This window comes from Plutella xylostella, chromosome 31, assembly GCF_932276165.1.
Source record: "Plutella xylostella chromosome 31, ilPluXylo3.1, whole genome shotgun sequence".
Lineage (NCBI taxonomy): Eukaryota > Metazoa > Arthropoda > Insecta > Lepidoptera > Plutellidae > Plutella > Plutella xylostella.
The window spans coordinates 1,274,437-1,292,769 of NC_064011.1; the positions used below are offsets into that span (position 1 = coordinate 1,274,437).

The 18,333-nt window shown below is 35.7% G+C and overlaps 1 protein-coding gene across 1 annotated transcript in view; it reads right to left on the reverse strand.

Moving 5' to 3' along the window:
* Positions 1 to 18,333, reverse strand: part of LOC105382966 (sex peptide receptor) — a 271,017-nt gene that overhangs the window by 23,015 nt on the left and 229,669 nt on the right. The window contains exon 4 of the mRNA XM_038114644.2: positions 8,475 to 8,712. Within this exon, the coding sequence (XP_037970572.1) occupies positions 8,475 to 8,712 (238 nt within the window). The remainder of the gene's footprint in view (positions 1 to 8,474; positions 8,713 to 18,333) is intronic.

The following is an 18,333-nucleotide window of genomic DNA, read 5'->3' on the forward strand; positions in this document are numbered from 1 at the left end:
AATCACTGCACATTGGTTGTCATTGCACTTTTTCAACTTTTATGACACCAACATAATTTGATTTGAAATTGAGGAAGCATAATTCTTCCAGTATATTCAATACATTAAATTAAATTAGATAGTGTGCAATATTCTCGTGATATTACAGTCTCGTAAAGGTCTGATGAGGAGCAGGAATATAGCGAATGGATCTAAGTGATGACAATACGCACGAACATTAGGTTAGGGATCAAAAATACAGTCTCTTGGTGCTGGTTGAGGTATGGTCTCGTGAGGATCTGATGAGGGCAGTAGCACGGTGGTGGCTCAATTTTATTTCAAAGATGTTAATAGCTAAAATCGAGTTTGGGCTATTAAGTATGTTTTTCAGAGAGAGAGAAAGAGATTTTGTTTTTCCTCTGGATGTGTTAGGTTTACTGGGTTTACTAAGTTCATTCTGTTAATGGCATCAAGTTGTTATGTGTTCATAAGTAATAATTATTTATTAACAAAATGCTGTTGATTCTCCACGAAAATGTAAAAATAAAAATAAAATAAATAAAAATAAATTCGTAACGTAAAATTGTCAATGACGGAATTTCTTCTATAGACAGTAGCCACAAAAAAAACAAACGATAGATGGCGTGATTTGAAGATAAAGATACATTTTTTCGACACATAGACAGCAACAACAAAAAAAATACAGATTTAAAGAAAAGAAACACATACTTATACAAAACAACAAAGAAAAAAAAAGGATACACATCAAAATAACTGGAAAAAATATAAGCCCAATTTACTTGTGTGGGACAGGGAGTACCATAATATTTTTTTTGGGGTACTCCCCATCTATGCGAAATATAAGCTTGATATCTTTACCCGTTTCTGAGAAAAAGGGCGGTGACAGACAGTCAGTCAGACAGACGGACAACAAAGAGATCCTATAACGGTTGCTTTTTTTCTTTTGACGTTCGAAACCCTAAAATTAAGTAAAAATATTATGCTGCCAAAAAATGTACGGTAGCCTGCGCCTAAAAGTATACAGGCGGAGTTTTTAAAATAGCGATCCCTGATGATGAAGGGACCTGCTACATCTGTTATAAATCCGGGGACGTGTTGTGAGTGATGTGTGTAGCAGTGGTGTTTATGTGGATGTGCTTGAGCAGCATGTGAGCTTGAGATCGCTATTTTAAAATCTCCGCCTGTATACTTTTAGGCGCAGGCCACCGTACTTACAGGTATTGAAAAAGCGGTATATAAACAAATTATACCAGCAGAGGGTTCACCATTTAGCTGAATGTTACTTAGAAAACGGCCTTGAGTGGCGGTCAAGTTAGTCCCCGCCTGCGATACTTTCCATTAACATTGGGACTCGTTTTCATGTTTTTAGCGTACAGTCAGGTTTTTAGTTTTTTATAATTGTATTTTTTTATTTGTAACTTTTTAGTTGTTTTTATTTTATGAAATTTTACGTCGGTAGGTAGTTTATGATCATTTTTTATTTCAATAATTTTGGTGTTGTTATTTAAATACCTTCAATATGCATATTTTTGTAATGTGAAAATCAAGTCCTTTCATTTGATACCTTACACGGCAAAGTTGAATTATTATTTTTTCGATCATCACGTTATGTCCTCAAGAGGGCGCTATGTACATTTTAATGGAACGTCACATAGCCTATAGCCATCGCGCCATCAATACGCTTCTAACAATACCTCATACATCAAAATCTATCAAGCCGTTTAGGCTACAGGAGGGAACAAAGAAACAGACAAACATACATATATATGTACATACATACAATCAAAAAACATTACCCTCCTCCTTCGGCAGTAGGGTAAAAAGGAGTAAGACAGGGGGTCATTCTGAACTTTTGCTCTACGAGTTTTGGAAATTAACAAAAAAAAACCTTTTTCATAGAAACTTTGTTGGACATGTGACTTTTTACCATGGAAAACGAATATTTTTTTTCGCGAATTTGCAAATCTCGTAGAACAAAAGTTGTTCAGAATGACCCCTTGAGTCATCCCCTTTTGGCTTAGTATAGCCCTTTTGCGACACTATGTATTTACTTTGCTTTGTCGACGGGGTTCAGTTGGCTGGAGGATGCCCGAAACTTATTATCTACACTTTAATACTTTTAGTTACCTTTCTACAAGTAAATACCACATTTGTTTGAGAAAGCTAATCGGGTTCCGAGTATAGAGTAAAGTGGCACCCCTATTAATTTCTACTCTTTCCTGGTGCCTACCAGTGTAAGTAAGAATTATACTTACTTACCCTAAAATCACCCAAAATGTACTTGAACATAATTGTCAATAAAGTTGGCGAGTAAAAGTTTATCGACCCACTGTGCAAACTTACATGTGTGCGTGTCACTGCGTGTGCTGTGTGAAGAGCATTGAAAACCCAAAATTGGCGCGGCACGTCACCCTGTACGGGCCCTTAAGGCTGTCACTAAAGCTGGAAGAAAATCAGAATCTGTCAAATCTAGTGAGGGGGGGTTGAGGTATGCGGGGCGTTCTACGGACAATGACATGAAATTTTAACATAGTACTCGAAAACATAAAAGTGAAGACATGCCACTTTGTTAAAAATATACTAAGTAAGTAATATTGTTTTGTGATACGAAAATATTTATTTTTATTTGAAAGTATTTTTAATATTTAATAATTAATTATATATAAAGTCGTACCCGTGCCGATATTTATACAGGTTGTTGCAAAAAGGGTTTAATACTATGCCGAAACCTACGTGTGCAGCATGTTATTGATGTTATTTCTAAGCCAGGAAATAAAATCAGAATGTAAAAAATCGCGAAAATATTATCAGAGTTTAATAGTTCAGGGTGTTGTATTAAACTCTGCCCCCGTGTAATAAAAAAAGTATAGTTAGCCGAAAGGGCGTTACTCAGGCGTCACTCTGAAAAACTTTTATCCTACGTAATTTTTTATATTCATGAAAAAATCGCTTCTTCATATAATTTTTTTTTGGTCACGTGACCTTTTAGTTAGACGACCTGTTTTTTTTTTGGTGTTTCAAAAGCAGAACAGTAGTTTGCAGAACTCTGCATATACAGGGTGTCACAAAAGGTTACGTAGCTGGCAAAGGGATATGGGGAGGTCACCAGAAAAATAATAACATGTAAGTACCCCCGCAAGGGAGTACATTAGTACAAGGCGAGAGTGTGTATTTTTTTTTTAAGTACTTATGTGTATTTGGGATATGATAGAAATAATATTTTTGTTTCTTAAAAACCAAAAAATTTACACCTTGCTGCGCTCTTTTGCTCACTGTAAGTACACCTACAAATATTGCTGTATTAAAAAAAACGGTTTTGTTATAACGATTATAAAAAAAAAGTTAATTTCATGTCAAGGAGTCATTTACCTAATTACGATTTCACTCAACAGCAGGTGAACTGAAAAAATAAGTTCTCGTTCTATCATCACTTTAGATCGCAAACATTGTAACTCCACTTTTCTCGGCGAAAAGTACTCTTTGGTGTCAATAGAAACGTTTTTTGAATTCACATGTTTTTCTCTTTATTCGAAAAAAAAAACTGTATTCCGCATTTTACCATTTGTTTTCCTCTAAACCCCAAACCGTGATTTTTAAACAAGAAAACTTAGTAATTATACCCTTTATTCTCATATACAACGTGCGATGTAGGCGAACGTGAACGAAAACTATGCAATAAGCCTTTGTTTTTATTACTACTTTAGTAAATTACAATAACTTACTCAACAATGTTAATTTTTTTTTGCAATGTTATGTTGTTAAATTAAGATCTAATATTTTATTAACATGAAGTTACTTTCAACTTTTTTTTGCATCTATGCGTCGAATCACAGCATGACGGCTGCTGCAGCTTCCTGCTGTCCTGTCCTCCAACCAATCCCACCAGTACTGCAGGTTGCGTCGAATACGAGCCATTCTCTTCGACTTGACAAGACAGGTGCTCCCGGAAGGATCATAGATCGCACGGAACCCGTACCGTATAGAGGCAACGGACTCCTTTGCAACAGCCCCCCAGATTCGGAAGTAGCCCATGCACTGCATGGCGAGCACAGCTGCAGCAATTTTTTCGTAATGAATCATTGGGATGTCATCCCCGAAGGAGGCTCTCAGCCTACCTCACGACCTGTGTGACATTAGAAAAATGCACTGTGCTAACGCCGTTTGCGAGCTTGATTTGCAGGACCGCGTTGTATGCCAAGTTCCACAGCAGAGGGGTCCAAGACCTACCGCTGTGGAACTCCGCAACTGAACTTCTTCAGTGAAAACAAACCCTCTCTTTTCGCATCCTTAATGTACTTGTTAGACACGTATGACCTCTGTCAATTTTCTGCAGATGACGAGATAGAGAAGACAAGATGGTATACAAGAGCCGCCCTAAAGGTTCGCCCTCTAGGGGATAGAGTTGAACGCGGTTACTATTTTTAAGCAAACAGCCAGCGCAACAACTCGCCCGTGGTTCTTATCCTGCTCCGACAGTGAACGAACGCAAAGTATTGTACCCACTATTCGAATCCGCATTTCGGATGCCAAACTGACTGTCCGAAAGGTCGAAACCGTACCACCACAGAGGTATGACTCGTTCGAAGAGCTTATCAGGCTCTTACAGCAATCAGATGTGTCGGTACACTGAAAGATAATCTACAGGCCTGCTTTATTTATTTAGGAGCACTAATGGCCTCCTTTCAGTCATTGAGTCACTGGCACTCAGGCTGCGGTTGAACAGGAAGATAGACTGTCTAAACAAATCATTTTTAGGCTAGTTAAAAAAAACTTTAGGTGGGTAGTATGCCAACTAGAACTACAATAAAACAGTATTTTTGTCTCCTCTAAAATTTGGTCACGAGGAGTTACGATGATTACGATCTAAGGTGACGCTGACGATATTTTATACAAGGTATTGAAAAAAGGGTATAAAGCTTAGCCAAAAGTGGATTTAGGTGCCATTCTGATCCACTTTTCTTCTACAATTTTGAAAATTCACGTAGCAAAACCTTTTACATAGAAACTTATTCGATCACGTGACTTTTTACTATAGAGACCGAATTTATTTTTCGAGAATTTCCAAAACTTGGAGAACAAAAGTTGTTCAGAATAACCCCTGAGTCAAACCCTTTCGGCACAGTATACCCTTTTTGCAACATCCTGTATAGGTAATATCAGGTTTTTAAAAGACCTGGGCCTGTAGAGTGAGACTCGGCATGGGTAGTCATAATTTATAGATCTTTTAGGTTGCAGTGGCGAATGGGCACTGGTAGCCCTGCCCTTTTCTATAACTATAACTATAGGTAATTTTATGGCAATTTAAAAATGGTATAACATTTATCTATTTGAAAAAATCATTAAAAATATACATTACCTATCACCCTAATTTAAAAAAAAATTCAGCCCTTACTTTAAACTTATAACACCCCTCTATTTCCTTCAGGGGTTAAAAAACCTGTGTATTTAATATTTTCTTATGAGTTTTTTTTTAAAAACTAGGCTCTTACATAGTTGTACATAATATTATGCGGTATTTTATTCCACTTGTAACGCATAAAATTCATAGCTACAGTAAACATTTCATTTTTTTCATGGCGAGATACAGTCGCACTTAACCGCTTTTTTGCAAAGCTTGTTAAATAGATTTAAAAAATTATGTAAATTTTAGATCTTCAATTTTTAAAAATACTTACTTATTTTTAACAACCTGTAGTGTACAGACTACCACATCTTAAAATATATATATTTTTAATTAACTACAGTTTTTGGTTTCAAATAAAACAAATTATGAACTTACTTTTCAACACCCTGTATATTGTGTAGCTTACCTACCATACACAACCGTTAAAATAAAATAAATTACCCATCAGAATATAAACAGGCTCGCGCTTTGGCATACTGCATTGACCGTATACCTAGTTCTTATTCGGAGAATCTAATAAGTGTCATTATGTGCAATGTTTACCTTTATCTATGCATCTGTAACTCTATAGTAAAAAATGTAAACAAATCGAAAAGGCGAAATGTTTTCTAAGAATTTTCGGCTTTTCTGCATCTAAAATGATTAGAAAATTAACTTTCCATAGCAAATGCATATGTATTATAATACTTGTAGTCATAATTTGTTGATTTAATCAGTTTTTGTGAAATATTTGATAAAAAATAAAATGGCGTGGGTATCGCTCCTAACAGGCCGCCACCAGGGCGACGACTGAAGAAATCTGAAATCTGTCACGGTGTCATCATTTTTAAACCGGAATTTATTAGTTTTTTGCAAAAAAAGTTGACTTCTGGTCCATTAAATTTGAAAACTTTGTTAAGAATTTAATTACCTACACATACATATAAGATTCCATGAAAATGGGCCCTCTGATTTCGAGGGTTTTTTCATAATAAGTCAAAAAATGGCAAAAGACATGGTGTGTTTGCAATTTTTTTTAACATACTTATTATAATCCTGCACCAATTTCTAAGCAACTAACATGTTCAGTATACCCTCTGCTACAATATATATTTTTATCAATGTGATAGAAGCTACCGTTTTTCCAATCTAATCAAGTATATCAAGCCGACTTTAGCATTTTAGCTTTAGGGATCCCCTTAAGAGCGCAAAATATAGGCCAAATTGGGAAAATAATTTGTTTAACTAACCTATTGATTATTATATCATAACTAACAATTAAAATAAGTTATCTTTAAGAACAGAGTCACACACTAACATCAGGCAAAACATGACCTATAACGACTGAGGGGCCGAGCCATTGCCAGGTGTCCAGGTGCCAAGTTCTCCGAAGACAGCTGGCATTGGCCCTGTCCTTGTTAAGTCTGTTGCCATTACTAATGTAAGTGTGACTCTGAAAACCATTAATTAAAAAAAAAAGGAAAAAAAAAAAAAAGTTTTCTTGTATAATGAGATACACGGCTGGGGGTTTTTAGTCGGTTAACGCCCGACACTACCTGGGTCCTCTTCCCAGGTGTCCATGTGGATTTTCCCCCAGCAGTGAAAAAAAAAAAAGAGAAAAAAGAAAATAAGAACAATATATATATAAAAGATAGAATATATATAAATGAAACTTCCTTACCGAGTAGAAAGTAGATAAAAGAATTAAAAACTATCTCATAAAAATTACCACTCTTCAAAAGGCACGGACATAAAGTCTGTGGAGTGATAATAATTTATTAAAAAAAAAAAAATACAATACAATAATCTTTATTTGCACACCATAAAAAAAAAAAACTTAGATCTAACTTAAATAACAGAGATGCACAAATGGCGGTCTTATCGCTAAAAGCGATCTCTTCCAGACAACCGTTGTAAGAAAAGAACTAAACATAGAAAAAGGCATTTACAAGGTGTATTTACAAATAATATTTTAAAAAGAAAAATACATATCCAAATAACATTGATACTTACTAACTATTATTAATTAAATACTCATATAAATACATACAATAAATACATAAATAAATAAATATATAATATATATATATATATATTATATACATATATAGTATGGATAAATATACAATATACCTAGGTATATCAGCTCAAAGTACGCTTAATACAACAAAAAAAATATATATTAGATAAATAGAATTTAACATAGATTAATAAAATAATATATTTATTCTTGAAGATAATGGTTTTTTACCATGCGTTTGAAAGATGCAGGTGATGGGGCTTGCCTTATGTTCAAGGGGAGAGCGTTCCAAAGATGGATGGCTTGGACAGTAAAAGAGTTTGAGTAAAAACTGGTTGTATGGGACGGAATATTTATTCGCAGGTTTTCATTGGAACGCAGATTTCTATTGTGAGTCGTGAAACGAAACTCAAAACGTTCCTTAAGATATGCAGGTGAAGATGGGTTAAACAGTATCGAATAAAGCAGAGAGAGAATATGGGTATTCCGGCGAAGGCGAATAGGGAGCCACTTGAGTGGCTTTTACTGTGTTTTTCAATTGTTCTGTATTTATATTTCTGTGTACAATAAAGTGTTAAAAAAAAAAAGATTCTTACTTGCAAGTATGATTGCTATAAATATCAATTTATCAATCAAATTAGAGCTTATTCATCTTTATTTATTAACATTCTATAGGTATGACAGGCAGAACAAGTAAATTGTAGTCATGTACACTTACCGAAATAGTAAAGTAAATCAGAATCAGCATATGTAGGTATAAATTATATGCGACAAGTACGCCAATCAAGCAATGTGCGTAATAGCAATGTATATTTTCAAGAACGATTCATTAAATCCCAACTTGAAAGTATACGTGATTAGTACGCACAAATCGTGTATATTTTCAAGTCAAACATTATTATTTTTTACTTGAAACTATACAGTGCTAGTACACTATGGGTGCGTTCTGGCCTTGTATGGTTTCAAAACACGCCACGGAATCACGACTGTGATTCGAGACCCTGCCATTACGCCAACACGACTCTACGTTTTTCGTCATATATTCACCCCCTGAACAGTTCAGAAACTCACCTCATTCATATAATTCCACGCAGTGCAAGCCGGCGGCGGAGTGAGCGGCTTGTAATGATTTCCGAACGTGTACATGTAGAACAGCCACGGCGCGGGGAACAGCATGGTCAGCATGTCACACAGAGCCATGGCCATTAGGACTATGTTCGTGGGAGTCCGCATGTGTCGACGCGATAAAACCACCACTATTAGCGTGTTGGCTACGGTCGTTGTTGCAAGCAGGAATGGTGCGATGTATCTGTGGGGAAAAGAGAGTAGAAATTAGGTTAGGAAGTATGTGAATTACCTAATCTGTGGGCAAAAGACATTTTTAAACTCTGTTTTTTTATTTTAGATACTTAATTGACAGATTCTGAACGGTTCATCAACAGTCGATTGTTTGGCGATTAAGTGACGTATCTTTCTATTGGCAGGACAATCGACTGTTCATGGACCGTTCAAAATCTGCCTATTTAGGATTTGAGATTAAAAAACAGACTTAAATCTATGGGAGACATGGCTCTTTACATAGAATTAGTATATACTGGTATATACTAAGTGTATGGCTCTTTAGGTATCTTTAGGGGTGCGGGGTGAGGAGCGGACGGAATGTGTCGAAACCGCGCGAAGCCATTGGTGCACGCTATGCTGCTCGGCCGCTATTGGTCTATTCACGGCACGACGCCGTCAGAATCTTTTGTTGTCATTCGTTCAAAAATATTACGGATGGCTGCTTTTTTCTTGTTTCATGACTCGATGCAAGCATGTGCATCCATCGTGCTTCGACTCTGTACTAGAAAGCATTCCCATTTTTCCAAACAGCATAAATGTTGTAGAAGTATTTATCGGGCATATACAGGATGTTGCAAAAAGGGCATATCACGCCGAAACCAGCATGTGCAGCATGTTATATATCTAAACCCGAAACTGAAATCAGAATTTCAAAATTCGCGAAAAAAAAATATCATTTTCCATAGAAACTTAGTTGGTCACGTGACTTTTTACTATAAAGAATAAGGGCTTTACCACAAAAACTTAAGACAGTATCTAACGGATGTTTACCGCTGTCAAACGCCTACAAAATCTGTCAAATTTTGTTTTAAACACTAGTAAACAGTATTTAAAGTTTTTTGTGGTAGCACAGTAAATATTTTAAATTTTGAAATTCTGACTTCAGTTTCAGATATAACATGCTGCACATGCTGGTTTCGGCTTATTATACCCTTTTTGCAACACCCTGTATTCACTTCTATCAAAGCGATGCCAGAAACGTGAAATTGAGAACTTCGTCTTTTTGGGGATCGCTCAAATAAAAACTGCTGTAAAATTTCAGGCATGAAAAATCCAGATCGAGGAAGCTGTTTCGACGCTAGCAAGTTTTACAGTCAATCAGATACTACCACAGCCTTCTATCTCTTATCTCCAATGAATTAAGGTGTAAAATTGCGTAATGAAAATCAGAACCGGATGGAAATGCCTTTTTACATTGCATTTTTTTCTGTGACGCTTGAGTTTTCTGCCCAGGAGGCATTTTATAAGTGATTTATCTCATCTTTTTCCTCTGATCGCTTATTGATAAAAGATTTCTATAGCGATGCTGCGTATTACAAGCTGTACTTACGTATTACCTAAGTATACAATATACAAATAATAAGAGGAAACTGCTATTTTAAAAGAATCTACGATTTTTTAAATTACCTATTTAGCTCTAGCTTTGTAGTTAACCGCCATTTTTGCACTATAATTATGAAGATAAGACAACATTATTAACATGGGACTAAAACATAATTATAACGTGTTGCCATGAGCCTTGGCTCCATAGGGACTAATGAAGTCAATTACTTGCTTACTACACTGGTCTGTAAAAATAAATATGGCACCTTAACATTTTCTTATTAACATTTTGTTGCTCCAAACGCATGGAACTTTTGTGCTATCATAGCGCGTAGAAAAGAAAAGTTGCTCAGAATGGCTATTCTATTCTATTCTATTCTCTGTGGGGGTGTAAGTACCTGCACCTGGCTCTCTCGAGTGGAACCTTTGTGCATATTCCCAAGGTCTAGACTGCCTTCCTAAGCTTGGACCATTTCCCACCACGCTGGTCCACTGCGGGTTGATGGGTTCACATATCTAGATGTGCTAGATCTAGATATGCAGGTTTCCTCACGATGTTTTCCTTCACCGTAAGAGCGATGGTATACATTGTACTTAAGTTAAAAGAACTCATTGGTACATGTCAGCGCCGGGATTCGAACCCGCATCTCTTGATTGAGAAGCGGGCGCTCACCCGACTGAGCTACCACCGCTCTTTATAATTATGTATTTACTGTACTTACTTTGACAAGCCACTGTATGATGGCAGTGTTATTAATGTACACTGGGTAATTAGTATATTAAGTATATAATATTTATACACAGGTAATTAATAGTTCAATTTTGATATTATAGAGGTTGTTATTAATTATAAAGTGAAATATGAAACCAATTTTGTACCTAATTGTTAGTATAGATACCAACAAGTGTATGTTACAGTGTCCAGTTTTATGTAAGTACAATAAAATTAAAGTATATTTATAATATCTCGGAGTATCTAGGAATCTGTTAAATTTATTTCACTTTCGTTTAGTAGGTTCGTAGAATTTCCTCCCAATATTCCTAATTGAGCTAAGACTTGTACTTTATCAATTTATAGTATCTGAGATTAAAGAATAGACTTTCTTAGCCTAAAGGCCAGCACTGTCATCACGACAGTCCCAGTTATCTAGAAAAGAGGATTTTCACGAAATTAATATATAACTCTTCTGGTGCGTGACCTCATTATTAACATTTACTTCTTAAAAAGAAAAAATCGGTTTGTTTTCGCCATCCGGACCTAATTAGCATTTTTACGACACAATTTTGTGCACACTGGGATTTGAGATTCACCAAAACAAATGATGTTTTGTGTAAATAATGTTAAATTTTATGTTTATTCAGGATAGAAGTTTGTTAGCTTTATATTGCTGTTACTCAGAAAGATAGGCAGGTATAATTTGTTTGTTTGCTGAAATACAAGTAGTAGATTGAAATTCAATATTTCGTACCGCATCGAATAAATTGTGATTTCTCACAATGCAAAACGCAGAACTAGAGAAAAGTTGGAAAAATATATAGGTTCCTAGTAAGTTGGTTATTTTATTCCATTTAACTATTGTTATTCTCCAGAAAGAGATAATATTATACCTACAGTAGGGTTTCCCTAAAGGTTACGTAGCTGGGAAGGGAAGCAATAGAGGTGTTAGTTTCTATAAAATGCCATTTTTTTAAATAAACCAGAGGGTTTTATTAAATTAATTTTGTCTGGTAGACATTGCTATAAGCAATAAGACCACCTGTACTGTTTTTCTTTTTAAGTACTTATACTTTTTTGTATTTCTATGTTTTTGGTGCAAATAAACAGGGCCCCAAGTCTACTAAATGCATTAGAGTATGTCGATTGTATGTCGACAGCGCAAAATTACACATTTGGCAGTCTTGTATTTTTTAAGACCATAGTGTCAGCTCGATGGAAGTTGGATGGAAGCCACTCATAATACATTGAACAACACGCTAGTCCACTGACAAGTGCCACACCGATATCGTCTCTCGGGTGACAATTTGCGTAGTCCACTATTTATTGACGTTTCCGTCAGTTGCTTCATTACGGTTTATCTGTCAAAAATTACCATTCTGAGGCCATTGAGCAGATACACCTAATATACACGTATTATTCAGATGTTGTCATAATGGATCGGAATTATAATTTAAATTTGCGGTGGGAAATGCTAATATTAGCAGACAGAGTGGACAGAGGTCGGCGGGAGTTGAAGGAGCGGCGTCGAAATCGCGCCTTCATGAGCCGGAATGTCGATCCTCTCGTGAGTTTGCCGGACTCGGAGTTTGTGAGGACATTTCGCCTCAGTAAGCATGTGGTGAAGGAGATTGCCGCGGATTTAACTCCCCTGATAGCCAAAGAACGCAGGAAAGATGGTATATCTATGAAGGTTTGGAGCCGTCTATAATTTGGCAAAAAATTGTTCTGAACTGGATGGTAGAAGACTATCTAATACTTAGGTATACTTATTATACGTTTCAGATACTCATTGCATTATTCTCTTAGCCATATTTTTAACATACTCCGAAAAAAGGAGCAGGTTCTCAATAAAGTTTTAAAATCTTGAATCTTATAAGCTTATTAATTATAAAATAACTATCATCATATCGAGTTACTATCCCGCATTGTTGTGCAGATCCGTTATGTTCGGAAAGAAAAGGAGGACATATGTTACCAAGTAATAAAACTGTTCTAAAACAGTGGCTTGTGAAATAATTATTATCCGACAATCTCGTGTTTGTGAAAATCATTATAACCAATTTCAGAAAGAACATAATGTAAATATGGATTAGGCATTTAATAAATACAATAAAAATAAAAGAGTTACACACTGATTTAACTTTTATTTATCCTTTCCGTTTAAACACACTGCTATACAAAAAATATAACACATTAGTAATCCACACAATGAATGCTGGTTGAGTTGTTAGTTGAAACTAAATAATGGTAGTATAGTATACTAAGTATTCTATTATTTGTGAGGGTGTCAGTACCTGCACCTAGCTCACTCGAATGGAGCCTTTGTGCATATCGCCTTAAGGTCTAAACTCCACTCCTAAGCTTGGACCATTTCCTACCACGCTGGTCCTCTGCAGGTTTGTGGGTTCGAAAATCTAGATATGCAGGTTTTATCACGATGTTTTCATTCACCGTAAGAGCGATGGTATGTACGGTGGCCTGCGCCTAAAAGTATACAGGCGGAGATTTTAAAATAGCGATCTCAAGCTCACATGCTGCTCAAGCACATCCACATAAACACCACTGCTACACACATCACACACAACACGTCCCCGGATTTATAACAGATGTAGCTGGTCCCTTCATCATCAGGGATCGCTATTTTAAAAACTCCGCCTGTATACTTTTAGGCGCAGGCCACCGTACACTGTGCATAAATTACAAAGTAGTTACTCATTGGTGACAATATCTAGATCTGGAGTTTAATTTTTAGTGTTCACACTGCTATACAAAGTTTCTGAAGGCCACTCAACAGTATACACTGAATCATTTTGTTGTATGATGCTGTCCTCTACGTTTCCAACCAAGTTACTGTTACGGTCATAGTCTTCGTGTCTGTAAAAAGAAAAAACATAACTGTTATCTAAGCAAACAAGCATACATTTGGTAAAAAATAAGTTTGTAAACAGTAAACAAACTAACCTCCGAATTAGGTGCTCTTTGAGACCGCTTATTTATGCGCCTCTTTTCCTTAATTCAGCTTTCAAAGCGTGCACAACTGCACATTCATCGATAAATAATCCATATTTGCGATAATTTCGCGAAGAGATCACTTTTCAACAGGGAATTGAACGAATTCGTCTGTATGTTTTTTTATCCACAACTAACAGAGAAAACCGAAACAAAACAAAACGATACAATGTTAATAAAGTTGACATAAGAAACAAAACCATATATATTACCTACTCTGTGTAACAAACAAATCGACACGACAATAGAGTTTTTTTTTGCCTATGGTCTTAATTATACAGCCAGTTTAATATATGAAAAATATATTTAAATGCCATAACACGTCTTTTATTGATTTTAAAAAGCATCGAATCAGATAAAACAGTTATACTTTTAAATAAATAGTGTGAAAAATCTTCAAATTAAGCCCAAGTTGGACGATCCGTGCATGCTGGCTTTACAATTCTAACAAAAGCGGCAACACTGATAATATGCCAAGATGACGTCACGATCACTCTGTGTCAATAGCATTTATAGTGCCACAATCTTATCTGTTCCGGTGGTCAAAATGTGCAACTAACGAGTAGGGATGTCGAAAGTGCAAAAAAATATCGATATTTCGATATATCGATATTTTCTTTTATATCGTTACTGAAATCGATATATCGAAAAAAAATATCGATATATCGATATATCGGTAGCTTTATAGGAATAAATTCTTGTGAAATCAAATAATATGGAATTATTAAAAAACACTATTTTTTAACTGTCACTTTGTGCCAATGTCGTTTATTTACACTCTCGCTCGGTACACGGTTGCGAGCTAGTATCGCCGCATTGCGTTGTGACGCCAACAAAAGAGTATTGTTAATGAAAAAATATCGATTTTGATATTTTTTCGATACTTGATTATTTATATCGATGTATCGATATATCGGTTTACAATATATCGTCGGAAAATATCGATATATTTTTTAAAATATATCGATATATCGATACATCGATATTATTTCGCCATCCCTACTAACGAGACGTCATTGTCAAACGTCATTTCATACTCTGTGCGTTATTTGAGTTGTCAATTTCTGCGAAGAGGCTGACGCTACGTTATTTAATTTGTTTTGTGATGTTCTGGGTGAAATAATGCCAAAAGCGCTGTAATGTGATGCAAGAAAAGTAGTACTATATATATTGGCTTTTATGCAGGATGAATAACATATTCAGGCGCCTTTAATTCCGTTTGAAAAATTGGAAGAACGAGTTGCAGCGGCTACAGGTTAGTGTTGCCAAATATGACGAATAATTTTACCCATATACTCCATGTAATTTTATTAAATATTTTCCCGAGAGGCCCGTGCCCCAGCAGTGGGGACGGGATGAGTCGTGATACTCGTGATGAAAAGTATATAATCTTTATTTTTCTTTGATTACAGGTGTGAGGACATGACATGATACTTTAAATCTTAGGCAGTATACCAAGAAGAATTTCTCGCACCTGCAGCGATTTTAGACGAAATAATGATGATTTATGACATGTCATTGTTTTCCCAACCTATCAAGAGTTGGCTGAAAGAAATTGCTTTTTGGCAATTAGCCTTTGGAAAGAGACCCGTGCCCCAGCAGTGGGGACGTGATGGGTCGTGATGACGATGATGATGAATTAATCTTTGCACACTGTCTGAATTTCTTTTAATTGTATGCTCTTGTTTCTATTTACTTTAAAAAATGTTAAATAAAGTGTTCAAAAATAATAATTAATAGTTTTTTTTAAGTTGTATCTCGTTATTCCCGTGACCCATATATATTACCTATACCATTGTAATCTAGATTTAATCTCCTATATCAGAACTAATTTTATTTCTGTTCGCCGTGGACAAATTTTCCAAACAACAAATGTCGTTTGATATATTATATCCTCTTTCATTTACTATCGACCCTCCCTATATTTTGATTTATCTACATATACTTATGAATGTACCTAATTATAACAATAGGTAATAGCAGAAATGCATTGTCGTTTAAACCAGAAATAGGCAAAATTTAATCGATGGCATCACTGGATTCGATCACACTGACGTCGCCACCGGAACAGATAAGATTGTGGCACTATATATTTTATCGAGACTGGCCGTGAGTCGTAGGGACTACCGTTTTTGGGCCAATCACAATGGAGTCTCTATTGAGTCTCTATAGGATATCTGCATTGATATTTTTTATAACCAATAGCAGACTTGAGGCCCAGTATTGTATTGCTATGTTTTCTGTTGATCTGTGACTTCGTATTTAATCTGTGCAGCTCACAGTCAATAGCACAGAGTAGACAGTAATGCTTCGGTCAATACTGAGTGGAACTCAATTGTAATGCTTCGGTCAATATTGAGCGGCACTCAAACAGCCACAACGCACGTAGGAAATGGCCGCGAAATGCGCCCAAAATAAATAAAAACCCATTGCGTAATGTTAGCTGAGCGTCCTAATTCTGGGTACAGCAGCTATAACGTTTAAGCCAAAGTCAGATTTTTTATCTCAGGCACTAAATTGACAGAGAACGGTTCATCAACAGTTGATTGTCCCGCCAATAGAACGATACGTCACTTAATATATACGGTCAGCTGCATAAGAAGCTATACACTTTTGTACCTTGTAAGACTACATACATAACCAACTGTCAATGTTTGAAAAGGCAGTTTGTGATTTTGACAAGGTACAAAAGTGTACAGCTACTTATGCAGCTGACTGCACCTATATGATATATCAACGAAACAAAATAAAAAAAAATCGCGGGACAATCGACCATTCAGAATCTGAGATAAATAATAATTTTTTTCGTCCAAGAATTTTGTCGCAAGCAGACGTGTGTCAAGTTGTTCGAAAAAACATTAAATAATAAATTATATTTTAAATCAGTGAATAAATTGTAAAAAGCAGTCTATCCTACTTCTTCTTGCGGTGTTTTCGCTAAGAGGCCGCGGCCATATTGAAAAAAGAGCGAGAAGAAATATATTATTCCCAAAGGAGAACCGGGAACGACGGGACATCAAAAAAATCTAAACTTGAAGTACCAGGAAAAAATAACTGAGCAAGAGGTGATTACTACACTTTGTCGGTGAGTGACGTATTGAATTTACCTCCTACCAGGTGATGCGCGATTAAGTCTCAAGTACCAGGATCGCATACACAACAAGCAGTTGTCATACAACTTATACTTACACTGATACAGTACTGGATTTTCGCATCTGCACTCAACGCCTCTGTAGTTGAATCTGTAAAGCAGTAGACTCGTACCAAAGAGACCCGAGTTCGAATCCCACCAACTGCAACTTCACTTTTTGTATTATAAAATTGTTAAATTGAGTATAACAAAATGAGTATTCAACACAGTCCCAAGAAAACCACAACAAAAGAAGGTACAGGTGCCCAAAGTACATTTGGCTCCACATCTGATTTAAGTGAAACCGAAAACGTCAAGTTAAATATAACTAAGCGAGTAAAACGGAGATATGAATGTTGCGACGTTGCAGAAATGATGGCAAAATTTCGCGAAGAGATGATGGAAGCGATCAATGGATTCGGAAACATGCAAACAAAAAATATGTCAGATATTCGGGACGACATGTCCGCAATACGCAACCAAATCAACGAGATAAAAACATCTAATGAGGCGCTATTTCGTGAGCAAAATGAACTAAGAATAGATCTAACTGAGCTTAAACAGTTACAAAGCAGCACTGAACAAAAGTTGAAGACAATTGAAACTGATGTTATCCAATTAAAAACAGGGTCATATTCAGGGAAAGCCGCTGAACACCCAACGGCAGCATCCGAATATGAAAGTGTAGTACAAGAATTCCAAGAACGTTGCTCTCGTGAGAAAAACGTTATAATAACTGGAATAGAAGAACCAAAACTGGATAATCCGGAGCGCCGTCGAGAGTCCGATATGACAGAAGTTCTGAATATTACCAAAACATTACTTCCTAACTGTCCTAACCCAGTAAAAGTGATGCGCCTTGGAAAATATGACTCTAACAAAAACAGACCAATTAAAGTTTCATTTGAATCAAATACGATAAGCAGAAAAATACTACAAAATAAAGATAAAGTTGATAAAAAATACAAAATTTACTATGATCAGACACCAAAACAACAGCAATTTCTTAAAAATCTACAGGTCGAAATAAAAAAGAGACAAGAGAATGGAGAAAAAGATTTAATAATAAAATACATAAAGGGAATACCTAAAATTATTCAATCTCACACTCCAAAAAACTAGATACTCTAACTGGAAAAGATGCAATAGCTGATAAGGAGTATGATGAAACAAAAAATACACAATATGAAATAGCAGATACATACAACAGTCTTTCAATAAACAAATCATCCCTAAAGTTTTTCTATGCCAATACACGAAGTATTGTAAAAAGTGGCAAGTTTGATGAACTAAAATGCATACTTAAAGAAATACCTACTACTGTACAAATTATAATTCTAACGGAAACATGGATAAAATCAGAGGATGACGCAAAAAATCTTAGTCTTGATAACTACTCACACTACTAT